Raw genomic sequence first — 16,699 nt, 5'->3', positions numbered from 1 at the left:
CGTTCCTGCTGCGAGGCTCCTGCCCGCGGATGTGGAGTTTTGCTTCAGGTTTCCAGGAGCTTTTCTGGTTTCTGTCTTGCTCTCTACAGGGGTCACTGGCCTGGGTTGGGAGGCTGCCCGCCATGTGGGTGACCTCATGGAGTCAAAAGCCTTGAAGATGCTACCAGGACTGGGTTGGGGTCCTCAGGGCTGAGCTAGAGGCCTGGCCAGTGGGAGGGGATAGGTGCTCTTCTCAGTTCACAGTGGGTCAAAGGCAATAGCTTAGAACAGCTGCAGCCAAAGAGAGGAGAGGCAGGAGAGGAAGTGCATTTCTTTGGCGAAGCATGTCTCTTGGGGCTGACTCACACCCGTCTATGACCACAGCCAGAAGCACATTCTGACCAGCGTGTCCTGCAGGGTTCCCAGGCCTTGGTGAACAGGGCACCAAGGACAGCTGCCTCAGCAGGGCCACCCCACTCTGCTGGACATCCCAGCTCCCCTCCAAGCCCCAGGCAGGCCCCTGTCCCCCTGGGTCCCTGTGGGTTTCTCCTCAGCAGCCTCAGATGAGGAAGTGAGGCTGAGGGGAGAATGGGGGAACTTCTCTTCCCCCAGTACATATAACAACATATAAGATCAAAGACACACACACACACACAATACACACACACACATACATACACATACACACAATACACACACATACACACACACAGATACACACACACAGATACACACACACACCTCTTGCAGGTCAGAAGCAGAGAGAAGTTTGATAGTAAGTGGTTTGGATTTAAAAAAATAGGCCTGACATGGTGGCTCATGCCTGTCATCCCAGCACTTTGGGAGGCTGAGGCGGGCGGGTCACCTGAGGTCAGGAGTTCAAGACCAGTTTGGTCAACATGGTGAAACCCTGTCTTTACTAAAAATACAAAAGTAGCTGGGCATGGTAGCACATGCCTGTAATCCCAGCTACTCAGAAGGCTGAGGCAGGCGAATCACTTGAACCTGGGAGGTGGAGATTGCAGTGAGCTGAGATTGTGGCACTGCACTCCAGCCTGAGTGATAGAAGGAGACTCTGCCTCCAAAAAAAATTAAAAAATAAAAAAAATAAAAAAATAAAAGATTTATTTAAATCTAGGCAGCATCTGCTGGTCCCTGCGTCTGTCAGGCAGCCCGAGCAGGCTGTAGGGGCTGCCGTTCAGAGCCCTGAGACCCAGCCCAGGATGCCTCTCAGGAGGGCCGGAGGAGTTTGGGAGCCCTTGTAGCATTGGGCTGGGGCAGCCCTAAGACCTGGGAGAGAAGGAGGAGATTGTGCTCTTGATGCTGTTAAAAAACGGCTGGGACCACCCTCTCCTCAACTTTGGAACCGAAACTACGTCTTGGGAGCTCCTCGTTAGGGGAGGGTCGACCCCAGGGTGCTGTAGGAGCAGGCTAGGCAACCTCGGGGGCAGCCTTGAAGTGGCCTCCACAGGAACAGTCTCCAGTGACCACCCAGGGCCACTGAGACTTGAGACTGGGCCTCAATAGAAACGTGTCAAAGCCAGAAGAACCACCCAGTCAGGCCCCTCAGGTCAGAGATGAAACGTGAAGGCAGAGGGAAGCCCAGTGCCACTCGGTGAGTTACAAACAAAGCCAGGCCTCTGAACCCCGCTTCAGTCTCAACTTTCTATCAGCCATTTCACCTTCTTGGGCCTAAGTGTCCTCAGCTGTCAAAGGGAGGAAGGAAGGAGCAAGCTATCATGTTGTCGTGAGCTGTGACATGCCCTCTTGTTGCCTGAGCAAGGCTTTTGAGATAAGAAAACTGAGGCTCGGAGAAGGTGCTGTGCTCTTCCTGGTACACCCCCATCCCTGGGTCTGTGTGGCTTCCGTTTCCAGCTGACGCTCACTGCCCCGGCAGACACACCCCCTAGATCAGCGTTTCCACACTAGAATACTTTATTCAAGAGAATCTGGCTTGGCAGTCAGATGACCCTGCAGGGACAGCTTGTGGGGGTGCCAGGGCCCTCGGGAAACCTGCTCCCCTGCCACTGCCTTCAGCTGGGACACACAGGCTCCTCCCCTGGTGACTTCATCCCCACTGACTGAGCTGTTTCTCATCCAGGCAGCTCTTTGTCCAGCCCGGGGCCCACTCTGCATGTGTCTCTTAGAGGGGACAGGGTGGTGGTACCTTGGCTGGAAAGAACAATGTCCCAGCACAAGCAGATGGCAAAGTGTGAGGGGAGATCACGGGGCACCAGGAGTGGCAAAAGTCCCCAGGCAACCACTGTTCTCCAGAGCTGAACGTTCTGATCTTCAGAAGAAGAGAGGGAAGTGGCTGCATCCCCTCCGCCCGCTGCTGGCCTTCCCACCAGCCAGGCCGTGGCGGCCCCAGCAGGCTCCTCATCCCTACTTTGGACAGGAGCTCCGAAAGCAAGGGCTGCTTGTCTGTGCAGAGCCTGAGGCCCAAGAATAGGCGGCAGGGCCCCCTTCTTTCCTTCTCCAGGCCCCTGGAGACCTCCAGGGCCTCTGGGGCCTAGCTTGCCCCTCGCGAGGCCATGTGTCTTGCTTCTTCCGAAGCAGAAGCTCCCAAGGGTCTGTGGCTGGCTTCTCTCTTTCTCTCACGTTGTTGAAGGCACTGAATTCCTGACGGTCCTGTCCCTCCCTGCCCCTCGTCTTGGAGGGAGCGAGGCATTCAGCAGGGAAACAGTTGGCTAATAAATAGAGGGCAGGTACCAGCAGGAGTCACTGAGAGTGTGACGGTAATAAATACACGAGCCGGGGGTGCGGGGTCTCTCTCCTCCAAGGGGCTGGTTACCTCCGGGGAACAGCATCGCCGCACCTGCCAGAGACCAAGCACAGATGGGGCGGGTATCAGCATGCTGTGGAGGGCGCAGTCTCCTCCTATGGAGGAGGGGGCAGGGCCAGAGGAGGAGCTTGGGCAGGGAGCATGGGGAGGGCCCAGCACTCCTGAGTTCCTGCTTGCCCCAAGCTGAGGAGAAGCTGGGAGCTACCCTTCACCAAGCACTTACCCAGGTGCCCAGCCCTGTGCCAAGCACTGTCTTCTTAACCCTCAACAACCTTCCATGAGGAAGGCACCCTGATTATTCTTGCGAAGATTAGGAAACTGAGACCCAGAGAGGTGAAGAAGCTTGCCTGTGGTCACATGGCCAGTTGGTGACAGAGCCACATGTGAACCTAATCACACTCCAAGCAATCATGCCTCTGATTACCCTAAGACAGCAGTCTCCAAACAGGGGAACGGGTAACCACTAGACGCACGTGAGGACTGAGTACCGATGGATTTAAAGAAATCCATTTTCAGCCTCCAGGTCTACATTGCCTTAAAATTATTTTTGTGAGACAGTGGCTGAGATCTGCTTCTCTAGCCACAACACATCTTGCTCAGTGTAAATCCTTATAAAGTGCTTTGCTGCCAGGTAAAAGTATTCTGGGGACATGAAAAAAAGAACGATTTGAGATATTGGTGTAGGTCTTGAGAAAGAAAATATGGCTAATGACTGGGTAATCAAGGCTTTCGACAAAACTGAAGAACAGCTTAACCAAATTGTCAGCCAGGATATCATGAGAAGTAATCTGTTCTTAGCAGAGCACCTTGAGATTTCTGGCAAATAACTTGGAAGGAGTTCAAGTAACTGAGTGACATCTAGTCTCATTTACTTATTTATGTGAACATGGTTTCTCAACCTTCTCATCAATAAAAAAATGATAAACAGGAATTAAATTAATGCAGAATTCTGTCTCAGTCTGGCAGGAAGTAACATTCATTAATGGATTCATTTACTAATTGAAACGAGGTAGCCACATCCATCTCATTGAGATGCATTCCCAATCAAACTGATCGTATTTTTACATTGAGCATTTATTAAAACAGGACATATTTGTGCTGTTTTGACCAAATGGTGCTACTAAGAATTATTTTGATAATTTATTTCAGGAGAAAATTTAATTTAGGTTTATGCTCACAGGAAATTTAAAATAATTCAAACTCATATATCATTTTTTGTGGCAGAGAAATATGACAAGGTAATCAATAAAAGCCTTCTGAAAATTAAAAGTACTATTACACTAGGCTGAAATTCTGGGGAGTGGGGAGTGAAATGGAAATACAAGTTCCAGGAAAAAAGAAACAATGTAAATATACAAAGGGTTATGAAAGGAGGTGTTCGTGTATTTTTTTTTTTTTTTTTTGCTTGTTCATTTTCTTAAAAGTGGATGATGGTAAGTATAACATTAAAATGGCATATTTAATAGGATACACCTGGAGAGTGTTATATAATAGCTTTGTATTAAAATATTGATATTTATAATATGCCAGAGAGTGTATCCTTTGTAATGACTTATACTTTTTTTTTTTTTTTTTTGAGACAGGTTCTTGCTCTGTCACCCAGGCTGAAGTGCAGTGGATCGATCCCAGCTCACTGCAGCCTTGACCTCCCAGGCTCAGGTGATCCTCCCACCTCAGCCTCCTGAGTAGTTGGGACTACAGGCACATGGCACCACGTCCATTTAGTTTTTTGTATTTTTTTGTAGAGACGAGGTTTCACCATGTTGCCCAGGCTGGTCTTGAATTCCTGGCCTCAAGCAATCCACTTGCCTTGGCCTCCCAAACTGCTGGAATTACAGGCATGAGCTACTGAGCCTGGCTTGACTTACAATTCTGATGAAAATGTTCAATGTCAACTTAAAAATGGGCAAGGGAGCACATGAGCTTTTGGAATTCTTTTTTTTGAGATGGAGTCTCACTCTGTCACCCAGCCTGGAGTGCAGTGGCATGATCTCGGCTCACTGCAACCTCCGCCTCCTGGGTTCAAGCGATTCTCCTGCCTCAGCCTCACAAGTAGCTGAGATTACAGACGTGCACCAACACATCCAGCTAATTTTGTAGTTTTAGTAGAGATGGGGTTTCACCATGTTGGTCAGGCTGGTCTCAAACTCCTGACCTCAAGTGATCCACCTACCTTGGCCTCCCAAAGTGCTGGGATTACAGGCATGAGCCACCGCGCCCGGCCACTTTTGAAATTCTTTCAGGAGATTCCCTATTGAAATGTCTGAAGACTGCTGCCTTGGGAATTGGAGCCATGGGACACTTTCTACCTCGGGGTGCCAGCTGGTAACGCGGACCTGGATGGACTTCACTGCCAGCTTGTTCCCCAAATTGCTGCATGAGCCCAGAAAAGAGAGGAGAGCATACACCCTAGGGGGCACATTCCCCAGGATCCCTGTCTTCATGGAGTGGGGCTCATGGGGTCAGGACTTGGGTCAACTCCACTCCATAGCACGAAATAACTTCCTGGAGGCATGTGCGTGGGGGAGGCTTAGCCCCTAGAGGAGAGCCCCCGTGTGACTAATGGACTATGCATGTGAAATATTTTATTTTTTCTATTTACTGTCACAGATTTGGGTTTTCCTTTCTCTTATCCTTCTCTCCCAGCCACACGCAGGCCTGGGGTTCCATTCTGCTGCCCACCAGGTATGAAGTGGGTTAGAAGAATCAAGGGGACCCGAAGGCCGCAATACTCCCGGGAGCCAGTGGCAAGGGGCACATGTTCCCCAGGGCTACTAGGAAGTCGCCCCAGATAACATCTCAGCTGATGACAGACTTCTCATCACTAGAAGGGAAACTCTAAAGTGCAGGAATCCTGTTTGTTTGCTCACAGATGTACCTGACACACAGGAAGTGCTCAGTAAATGTTTGTAGAGTGACTAAATGTTTGCTGGACCTCCTGCCCCTCATTCTACACAGAGAAAAGCTAGGCTCACAAAGGTGAAATGATTTGTCCAAGGTCAATGGAAACCTAGGGCTAAGCCGGGACAAAAACCAAGGTCCACTGATGCTTCCTGGGCCCTAGAGTCTGGAAGAGGTGAGGCTCCCTGTCCTGCCCCCAAGACTGGCCTCAGTCCTGCCTCTCCCGCTCCCCAGCCTGACCCTGGCGGCAGGGCGGGGCTCCCCTCGGGCCCAGCCTCCTTGCCATCCCTGGGACCCCGCGCACTCACAGGTGGCAGTCTGTGGGCCTCTGCTTCTCTCTCCTCCTCTTCCCCCTGCCCTTGGGTCTCCTCCTGCAATAAGCCAAGCGTCAGGACAAGGTGGCTGGGGACCCCGATGCTAGGACAGAGGCTGGCAGGCCCGAGAATAGCCCCGAGCCCCAGCCAAACCACTTACCTTTCTGGCTTCATCTTCTCCCGCAGAGGCCTAGGGAAACAGACAGAGAGAGGGGCAGAGGACCGTTAGGAAAGCAGTAAGTGGGGCTCCCTGCCCCCCGGGATAGGTCCCCTCTGACATCCCAAGTCCTGGTCCTGCAGCTGACACTGAGGCCACTAGGGGGTAGCATGGAGCTGGCAAGGGAGAGGTGGCCAGAGCCCGGGGCTTCGCTCCCACTCCAGGCTCCAGTGACCTCACCACGAGAGGGACAAATCAACCTCCTGGGGACCCCTGCCACCCGCTTCTGCACTTCTCAGCCTCTTGGCATCAAATGTGGGGTCGTTTCTGTCTGTTCTCTGCTGCTTTTTCTTTCTCACTTTCTTTGTCTGCTTTTTTCCCTTCCTTCCAGGGTGCATTCTGGGAATTTCCTCAGGGACAGGACATGATGGCCAGGCAGTGGACTGGTTGCCTGTCAGGGCACAGCCCCCACTCCACCCGGAACAACATGGGGAGTGAGCGACGGGGTGGGAGGGAGGGAGGGGGCATCAGTCCTGAAGTCACCAGGCATGTCTGGGCTCTGCCTCCCAGGGCTATGGCTGTTGGCCCAGAAGCAAGAAGAAAGGTGTCCCTGTTGCCTGGCTCCTGGCAGGGGACAGGGCCTCAGTCTTTCCTGGGAACAGTCTTTCCATGGGCCAGCATGGTAGTAGTCAGCTTTGGGGCCAGGACATGCTATCCTCAGCTGGTTCCTCCCTTGGGAGCCACGGCAAGGTACCAGGGCCTCTTGGGACTGTCTGGTTGTACCTCTCCATATTGGGCAAGTGAGAGACACTCTTGGAACCTCAGTCTCTTCCTCTGCCTGTCCCAAAAGAGTGGCTGTCAGGGTAAAGGGGATGTAGAAGGTGACTTTGGGTCACCAGCCAGCATTGCACCCAGGAGGGTTCATTACCGAGCTATTATATGGATAAGCTCTGGCTCGGAGGGACGGGTGGAAACAAGTTGAGGCAGGGCCTCCAACACTCCAACAAAAGGGGCAGCCATAACCCTGCCCAGGAGGCAAGGTTAAGCCTGGGGGCTATTAGAAAAGTGGTCACGGCCATGAGAGGCAGCACGAAGGCTTAGGATTTAGGTCAGGGCTCAGAATCCCTCCTCCCACACTCACTAGCTGTGATAAATCATGAAACTGTATTGAGCCTTGATTTTCTCATCTATAAAACGGGGATGACAATAGGATCTACCTCCTAGGGTTGCTATGAGAGCAGGGACCTTGCCCACCACTGCATCCCATCTAGGACAATGCCCGGCACGCAGTAGGTGCTCAATAAATGTATGTGACTAAATGAGAAACATTCAAGTGCCTCCTGCAGGGCTAGGCACAAAATGGGTACACAATAAGTGGCAGTCTTCCCTCCTCCTGCCCCTGGCTAGGGCTCTGGACTTCTAGTCTGGTGCCTTCATCCATGGCTCAGTGGTACCAGGAGCAACAGCTCAGCCCATTTCTCTCTTCCCTGAACCTCGTTGGCAGTGCCAGGCCTGTTGCTCCTGCTAACCAATGTTCCAAGTGCCCCGGCACAGGCAGCAAGACTGGTGCTGGTCAGAGGCTCTGCGGATTGGGAGGGACTGTAGCGGGGTGCTGTATCATCAAGGAAGCCACAGTGCCACCCTTCTTCTGCCCCCATTCTCCTACCCGAGCTTTTCCTTCTTGCTGCTTCTCAGCCCGGTTTGCCCCCTCCTGTGGGCATGCAGCTTGGCCCAGAACTAAGTTCAGACTTGCAATGTCTTTGCCTCCAGGCACCTCTTTCAGAGGCCCGTGGCAGCTGCCTCCTGTCCCAGAGAAGGGGAATGACACACACCAAACCCCAGCGAGGCTGGGAGGGACCCACGCGCTCTCTTCCCTTGCAGTATGTCAACAGCTGTACCCCAGCTGCTGGGACCAGCTCCCTCGGCAAAACTGGCTGGTAGGGGGACAAAATGAATGGCAGCCACCCCTGCCTGGTTCTGCCCTCTTGGTCTCCCTCAGCCTGGAAAAAAGTACAGCCTGCAGCAAGGATGGGCAGCCTTTGCCTCCGCCCTGGGACCCATCTTTGCTGAGGGTGCCAAGAGCACGGGGGCCTTTCCCTGCTACCCGCCCCACCCCGGAGACCTACCGGCACTCGCAACGCACGTGCTGAGAGAACGTCAGCTCCACGTAGGAGGGCCGGTCCCCAGAGCGGATCTTTAGGAGCTGAAGGAAGAAAGAGTTGATGCCTGGATTGGGGAGTGGCCCATGAGTTTCCCGTACTCTTCTCTCTCTCTTTGTAAGGAGAACCCGACTCTGTTTCCTGTAGCCTGTGGACTATAGGCCCTCACTCCACTCTCAGCGTGAGGCAAATAGCTCTCTCAGCTGCGTGGGGACCTGAGGGAGGCCCCTGTCCCTCCCTACCCAGGGGGCACTAGCACAGCAATAGCGCAGGAAGGGGGCCCATGTTTTGGAGTCAGAGAGACCCGTGTTCAGATCTTGACTCTTTTACCTGCTGAACAAGTGAAATAACATCTCTGAACCTCGAGTTCCCCATCTGTGAAATGGGAATGACACCAGCCTTGAAGGACTGAATGATGTACCACTTGTGGCACGCCTAGGACAGGCTTGACATTACTCAGTAAGTGCTCAATAAACCACTGCGTGTGTGACATGTAAGCTGCACTTGCTTGAAAAGGCACTAAATGCTCCTGGTGTCAACACGGACTTTAATACAAGCAGATTTCTTTCCAGCTTTAACTAGACACCCTGAGTCTTGGGATAGGGCTCAGCATAAGGCTGAGAAAACTGGTGGGGGTGGAGGTGAGTGGTCTCAGAGCCATCGGGGGGCTCAGGAAGGAGGGGCCCTGGGCTGGGGTAGCAGAAGCACCGGCCTGGGAGTCAGGCTCCAGTCCTGGGACCTGGGCCTATCTTCTTCCCTCTCCAGGTCCCTTCTAGTGGACAGATTCGGTGGCCCCCTGGGCTGGGTGTGGACCTACCTGCATGGTGACATTGACCGTCTCCACCGGCACACAGTGCAGGTTCTCATCGCCACAGCAGCCGGTGCAGCGCAGCAGGGAGACACAGGATGGGCTGAACATGTGCTCCACCTCGCTGGGGTACTCGGACACGATGTCCACCAGCCTCTCCAGCGCCCGGCAGTAGCTGCGGCCCCACACTTCCTGGAAGGGCACCACTGCGAGGAGGGAAGGGGGCTGGGTCAGGCCAGCAGAGACCTGCCCCTCGAAGCCCTAAACCTGGCTCCCAAGGCCCTGCTGGCCTTCCAGGTTCAGCCCCCAGCCCCGTCTGAACTCCCTCAACTCTGATTTCCTAATGTAATCCCTCCGAAATGCCTGTGGGCCCCTTAGCTCATCTGCTGGATGGAAACCCCCTTGGAACAGAATCTCTCAGGACCCCAAGCTTTGCTCTGTCCTCAACTCAGGCACTCACATCTGCCTTGGCTCCCTGGAGCTTTGAGGACTGTAGCCCCGGCAGCTGCCCAGGCCCTCTGGATCTTTCTCAAGCCCGACCGGTGCTTCCTCCACCTCGGAGAACTCGCAGAAAACAGTCATTTCTGGAGTCACACAGGGAGGGTTGGCCTTCCCTTACTCCTCTGCTCAAACACCTTCCACGGCCCCCTCATTTCCTGCTCCACTCTGTGCCAGCTCCTCTGCCTGGCAACCAAGACCACATCCAGCAACGTAGCCCGACCCTCCTCTCCATTGAGTCCAACCAGCACTCACACTGAGTCACGGCAGCACCGCATTCACTCCCAGCTCTGGGCTTGTGCACTCTGCAGCCCCTACAGCTGCTCTTCTTCCCCCTCCTCTCATTTCTATCCAAATAAATAAAGCCCACTCGCCATTTTCCAAGGCTGCCTCCCCACCTCCTCTTTGAAGCCTTCCCCAGCACTTCCAGTGTGCACCGATGAGCCTCCCTTGAGCACGGCCTGGCCCCAAGGGGTTGTCTTATCTCTGTCACTGGTGGCTCTTATCTCCTTTACAACCAACCCGAGGCTCTATGAGGGCAGAGACGGATGTGCCGTAAACACAGGCTAAGTCATTCCTGGTGGATTAGATGACAGTTCACCGAGGATCGTCCGGGACATCCCTGACCCCCATGATGTCCTGGTGATCGTGATGGGATCTTTTGAGGGCTGATCTGGAATCCCTCAAAAGATGCCGCTCTTTTGGGGGAAGGCCTGGGACCAGGCCCCAAATAGAGGCTCACAGAGAGTGGCCAGAATCAGACACCTGGCTTCCAGTCCCAGCCCTACGCTGGCTGTGTGACCTTGGGGAGATCTATTAACCTTTCTGGGTAGATCAGTTTCCTCGGGTGGGAAAAAAGAAGGTTGGGAATAAATGGTTGCTAAGGTCTTTCCCTCTCTGACCAACCGCCTGTGAATCAGTGCCTGCAACCCAGCCCAGCCCGGAGACCATGGACAGAGAAACACCCCCGGGGCTGGGTCATCCTGCTCTGCATCTGATGGTCATCATCAGCTAGTTGGAAAGAATCAGGAGCTGGCTCACCGGGGCCCTGCAGCCTCTGCCATGGAACAATGGCCTCTCCCAGCAACCCCTCATTTCTTCCAGGCCTCTGCCTAGGAGGCAGAAGGGGCCAAAGTCCATTCCACTGAGCCTATGAGGACATGCACCTCCTGGTAATCTCAGAAGAAAAATAAACTTCAGTCCTAGCAGAGGCCCTCGGGAAAGGCTGCAAACTGGTGGAAAATACCCAGAGGCGGTGTGTCCATGTGGAGCTGGCTAGGCAGTCATAGAGGCAATAAACAGTGTTATCTGCTTGTTTGCTGCTCCATTCTACTGTCTCTGCTTAGAGGGCACTAGGGCTGGGCTAGGGGCTGGCGGTGGGGGGAATCCATAGGCCTCCCCAGACTCTACCACTCCATGCCACTGGGTACTGCCCCGGAACCCAGTGGGAAACAAGGCCTCTCGCCCCAAAGGTGCCCACAGTGCAGGGAAGCCCGCCTTTGCAGTCCAGGGTCAGAAAGCACCTCCCTATCACCAGCTCCTTGAGCTGGGTCTTTAGTTTAAAATCTTCATGAGCACTACGTGACTCTGAATGTTTAATCTCCACCTTGGAAAACATAAATAACAGCAGAAGAATAACGAACTGCCAAAACAACACAGAAGATTCAGGTTCCTGCCTTGGAACCAGTCATCAGCGAGGGGACAGCAGCAGAGAAGGGGCACCCCAGCCCCCTCCCATCCTGCAAACAGATGTCCACCCAGCTGGGCTGTGGGGCCATGGCCACCTTTGGCAGAACTGGCTGGGCCTGGGCGGCGGCAGAAGGGATTTCCTTTGCTCACCCCACATCCCACCATGCAGACTGCGGGTCCCTGAAACCCTGGAATCTGCCAATTTCCCGGCCCCGTGGCTGAACCACGTTGCCGGAGGGCTGAGAAGGAGGTGGGCTGGAGCCTGATTTACCTGGCAGCCACCAGGAAAGAGGGCAATTCATCCCTGAAGGCCCCGGTATGGGTGTGTGGGAGAAATAAAAGGGGCTGGGTGAGGGGCCAGGCTGAGGGAGTGTGCAGTGACCGTTCCCAGATGTGGGCCATGTCCCTCAGGAAAGAACTCTGCTCAGCTGTCCCTGAGAGCACTTCCGCTGGCCCCAGACCTGCTCTGGGAGGGGGTGGGGGTAAGAGCAATGGGAAGCTGTGGCCCCCTCAGGCACTGCCAGGGCTGGGTGGTCCCCAGGGCTGCTCCTGAGGCCATGAGTGGGCCCTCAGCTCTCTTGCCAGCCCTGAGAGTGAGCCTCCCACCTGCCTGCCACCACCTGGGATGGGGGAGACTCAAGAAGAGAAATGCTTAATCCTGAGAGCAAGTTTCTGTGGAGGGCACTGGGGATGAGCCACAGGGCTGGGCAGAGCCACACCAAGCCCACAGGTGTCCTCTCCATGGTCACTGGCAGGGCACACAGACAGCCTGCCACAAGGGACACCCTGCTCATGCCTGCTCAGCCACGGAGCTGTTGGGAGGCTTGGGGCGACCCCCAAGGCCTCTCTGAGCCTCAGGTCCTGCATCTGTAAAAATGGAGTACAACGCCTTCCTACTTCACAGCCTGTGGTCAAAACAGAATGACAGAAAATGCCTAACACTGTTCCTGTGAATAGTAATAGTAAAAAATCAACGCCTATGGCTGGCCATGCTGTTTCTTGCTCTGGTGTTAATAGGTGGGATGACATTTTCAGATTTGGAGAGCTGGAGTGCAAAGCTCATTGTACTTCACCTGGTCAGATTGCAGACTCCCTGACTGATAAGTGTGACAGGAGAGCTGACCTAACGAATCTATACTTCCAGGCCTCCTCACCTCGAATCCTGGGTGATATGTACACCCATTTCTCCTCCCTGGAGTTAGAGAACAGGTCCCTTTTTCAATCTCGGAAAAAGAAGAAACCATAGACATCACATAGTCTAAGGCTCCCATTTTACAGATGAGGAAACTGAGGCTAAGGCATCTTTGGTAGCTGTGGCCTGACCTACACTAAAAGCACCAAAAAAGGGACAGTGTGGAGGTAGGGGATGGGTCGTTCCCCAAATCCCAAGGAGCATAATGTCGTGCTGGTTCCAGAGGCACAGCAAGGGAGGCATCCATGAAATCAAGGGCAGCTGCCTCCTCTACCTGCTCAGGGGTCTAGGGGCCTGAGCCTCAGGTGTCAGAGTACGGCCAGGCCCGGGAGAGGCGGGCTGCCAGGCAGGCAGGCCAGCAGAGGGTGTTCCCAGCACGCAGATGGCTATCACGCGTGTGCGTGTGCATGTCCCTACATGCCCCCTCTCCCATGGCGCAGGGGAAGCCTCAGCGGTGGTGTGTGGCCGCTCTGCACGTCGTGGAGAGGCAGGAAGGGAGGAGCGAGGTAGGGGGCCTGGCATGGGCCTCCTGCCTTCTGCACGTATGTCTCTTTGGCAAACGTCTTGTTGCCCTTTGAAGATTCCTTCTTGAGGCAACCGGGGCGGGGAGTGGAGGGGCCAGGGAGGGCACGATTCATGTTCTGTCTGTTTATAATCAATGGAAAGGCATGGTCAGATCCGGGCAGTTCCACCAGGGCTGGGCTGCTGGGGAGGGCCCCTCACCCATTCCTGATCCTCTTGACTGCCCACTGCATCCAGCTCCCAGACCCCTATTCTGGCCCCTGGCACTTACTCCCCACTCTGTCTTCCAAGACCCCATCCATATGCTTAAATCATGCTGGGGAAGGGCTCTGAGCCAGCTCGATGAACCCTGGCTATACTGGCCCCAGTCCCACTCTCCGTGTGCTGGTGACCCCAGCCCACACCTCTCTAGTCTCTGGGTCACCATGAGGGGATCTCTTAGGCCCTGCCAAAGTCATCAGCCAGGATATCTAGCTCGTAGGCTCTCCCCAACTTTTATCAACCTGCACCCACGCTTTATGCCATGCCTGGGCTTGGGAGAAAGGAAGAGAGGGGCTTGGGGATCATGCAAACTCCCAGCCTGGCCAGCTTACCTTCCACCTCTGACGAGCCGTTCCCAGCAGACAAGGCCCACTGCTGTGGACAGAAAGGTAGAGAGATGAGCCAGGGACACCTTGGGGCTCTGTACTCTTGGGCCAAATGTGATGGTAGGAAGGTAGGGGCCCCTCTGGATTCCTTCCCACTTGCTGCACAGGCTCTGCCCTGTCTCAGAGCAGCCTGAGCACAACTAAAAACTCACTGGACCCTAGATAGGTTAGGTCCCACTCCTCTCTGGCCTCAGTTTTCCTCATTTGGAAAAGGATGGGAGGCTAGAAGCTTTTGGAGACCCTTGGCCTGCTGCGTCCCAAAGATCTTCCAATTCTGTGGGTCTCCCTTCTACCCAGCCCCCCAGTTCAACCCTGCTGGGCCCTGTACAGCCTGCCTTGGCTGGGTGCCAGAGCCCGGGGGAGGTGATCAGCTGGTGGGAGCTGAGGGGCTGGAGCGGGTGGCGCCATGAGCTGGTGCAGCCGGTAACGTTACACCTCTGGCCAGCCCTGCAGCAGGCAGGCGGGTGGCTGGGCTGCTCGGGCTCCTCAGGGACTGCCCAGCCCACTCCTACTCTTGGGCTGGGGCTGGGGACTCCCAGGGCAGTGGGACAACGCAGTGGGAAGGGAGCTCATTGGCTTTGTCAGGATTTCACTGCCCAAGCTGGCTCCCAGCCAGACTCACCCGGCTCCTGGGAAAAGGGCTCTGCTCACTTCCCCAGGCCCTGCACTCAGGACCTCCGGCCACCCACCCAGGAGAAAAGGCACAGCGAGACCCCTTGTCTCATCTCCAGCCCACCCAGGAGCCCACGGCTCAGTCCTGAGACCTGGTGGGGGCAGGGCCCAGCCTTCCCACCATCAGCCTCTTCAGCTGGCTCCTCTGCCACCCCCACCGGGCCAGGTCAGAGGTCCTGGGGACGCCTGGTTGGCCATGGGGCCTCGACCCTGACCACAAGGCCAGGGACCCGCCTGGGATTAGTGGACAGATGCTTTTAGCAAAGCCACCAGGGCTCTAGGGGCCAGACAGAAAACCTCCCTCTCTCCCTCCCTGTGGCTTCCCTGCCCCCACTAAGATAGCCCCCAGGACCTGGGGGACAGCCAGCCTGAGGTCTCTTCCCAAACGAAAGAAGTCCAGCCTGGCCTTTAGGAAGTGTGTGGACATCCTTGGATTTGCTGCTCCCTGGAGTGGGTCTGTGATTTCAGAGTCCCCTGCTTCCAGTGCTGGGATAGGGAGGTCAGAGGAGCCGGGCTAGGTGGGGGTAGCTCTTACCTGGGGGGGCACAGCAGGCAGCGCCAGCCCAGCTAGGAGCTGCAGGAAGCAAGGGAACAGCCTCATGGCCGGCATCTTCTCAGACGTCCCGAGCCAGGGGGCTCCGAGGGAAAACCACCATGCTCATCCCCCGGGGAGCCCCTGGCACAGGAGCAGAAGAGCTGAGTGGGCGGCTGGACGCGCCCCTCACTGCTGCCCCGAGACCCCGGCCGGTGGTTCGAGCATCTTCTGGAAGCCGTGGGGAGTCAGGAGCCCGCAGGTAAGGCTATGGCTGGGGAGCCCGACCGGGAGCGGTCCGGCGGGGCGGGGCGCCGAGGGGCAGGCGGGTCCCAGGGAGGGTCCGTCGGGCGCCCAGTGCCACCCCAGGTCCTCCCGCAGCTGGGCGGCCGTCCGAAGATACAGTTTCTTCCGCAGACAGCAGCTCCCTTCTGGGACTGCAGCCGGCCCGCGCCTGGGTTTCAGGGGCTGAGCTGGGGCGGGGCTCCGGGCCTGCCCCGCCCACAGCAGAAGAGGTTCCCGAGCCGAGTTCCCGCAGCGCCCGGCCAGCCCGCAGCGCCCGGCCAGCCCGCAGCGCCGGAGCCCGCAGTGCTTGCGAGGGGCGTTCGGCAGATCCACACGCCTCGCCGAACCCAGCCCGCAGCTCCCCGGGCCACGCCGCGCCCGCCCACAGAGCCCACAGCCCCGCTTCGGCTCTCCGGGCAGTCACCTGGGATGGGAGCATCCAGGTGTGGAGCCCAGCGCCAGCCGTCAAGGCTCTTGTCCTAGCGGCCTCTGCAGGAAGGGTCGTCCCGGATCCCTGGGGAGGCAGCCATGCCCACACACCTCGGGGGCCAAGGGATTCCTAGCCCCGTTTTATAGATGAAGAAACCGAGGCTCCGAGAGCACCCCTGCCTGCTGCGTATGTCGAATGGACATAGGCATTCTTGGAAAGTGTGTGTGTGTGTGTTGTGTGTGTGCGCGCATCTGTGTGTCCGAGGAACTGGCAGAGACAAAACCCAAGCCCTACCTGACTCCAGAACCGTCTCTCACCCGACCCACCATCCTCCTAGCCAGGTATGGACACAGTGGGCGGCCCACAGGAAACCCCTCAGGGCACCTGACTGGAGGATCAGGCCTGCTGCCTCCTTGGGAAACAGTCTTCTCAGACCCTCCCTGTGGCCTTACCCAGGCATCTCCTCCTGGTCCCTGGTCGAGGAGGAACTGTTCGCTGTGCGGTGGTCCGCGTGCATCTGCACATGTGCACGGGCATTTGCGGGTCTGTGAATATCCACGTGTGCTGTGTGTCCGAGCCTCTGTGTGGTCTGAGTGCATGTGACTACTGTACATCCAAACACGACTCTGTATTTGTGTGTGGGGGTCAGGTCTCTGTATCTCTGTATTCTTGTGTGATTTGTACGTATCCGCTGTGTGTCTGGGTGTGTTTGGAAGTGTCTGAATGTGTATCTTTCAATGGGACTGTGAGTCTGCATGCCTGCCTGTGTATATCTGTCTCTGTGGGTGAAGACCGTGCCTCTCTCTGTGCTTTTGTGTGTGCCCTCCCTTGGTTCTGGATCTTTCTTTACCACCACCCCTCTCACTGCCTTCTGTGTCCAGCTCCCAAGCTGCAGGAACCTGGCAGGATTGGGAGTCACGAGTTGGGCTGGGCCTGGGGCTGGTGGGTGGCTGTGGGGGAGGAGAGAGGCCTGGGAAGTGGCCCCTACAGCTCACATTCCAGCCAGGAGCAGGGAGGCCAGGGCAGCCCCAGCTCTCACCCCAGTGACCTCTGTGTCCGCTGCCTGCCTGCCTGCCCACCCACGAGGGGCTGCCAGAGGTGCAGCCTGCCTGCCTAGCCGGCCCTAAGC

The 16,699-nt window shown here is 56.0% G+C and overlaps 1 protein-coding gene across 3 annotated transcripts; it reads right to left on the bottom strand.

Annotated features, from left to right (window-relative positions):
- Positions 1-1,896: 1,896 nt before the first annotated feature.
- PGF (placental growth factor) lies at positions 1,897-15,455 on the bottom strand. Of its 3 annotated transcripts, none has more exons than XM_023184100.1 (7): positions 14,859-15,455; positions 13,598-13,640; positions 9,113-9,309; positions 8,263-8,339; positions 6,140-6,169; positions 5,974-6,036; positions 1,897-2,797 (listed from the first exon to the last, which is right to left on the bottom strand). In XM_023184100.1, exons 1-7 carry the CDS (start codon positions 14,931-14,933, stop codon positions 2,770-2,772), a joined length of 513 nt encoding a protein of 170 aa, XP_023039868.1. In that variant the 5' UTR covers positions 14,934-15,455; the 3' UTR covers positions 1,897-2,769. The 3 variants fall into 3 exon arrangements, with proteins under 3 accessions (XP_023039868.1, XP_023039879.1, XP_023039882.1); XM_023184111.1 differs by having other exon boundaries at positions 13,598-13,637; XM_023184114.1 differs by lacking the exon at positions 5,974-6,036.
- Between the last annotated feature and the right edge of the window lie 1,244 nt (positions 15,456-16,699).

The sequence above is a fragment of the Piliocolobus tephrosceles genome, chromosome 6, assembly GCF_002776525.5.
Source record: "Piliocolobus tephrosceles isolate RC106 chromosome 6, ASM277652v3, whole genome shotgun sequence".
NCBI lineage: Eukaryota > Metazoa > Chordata > Mammalia > Primates > Cercopithecidae > Piliocolobus > Piliocolobus tephrosceles.
Note: the sequence above shows the minus strand (reverse complement) of the source record. Positions and strands in the feature narration are given on the sequence as shown.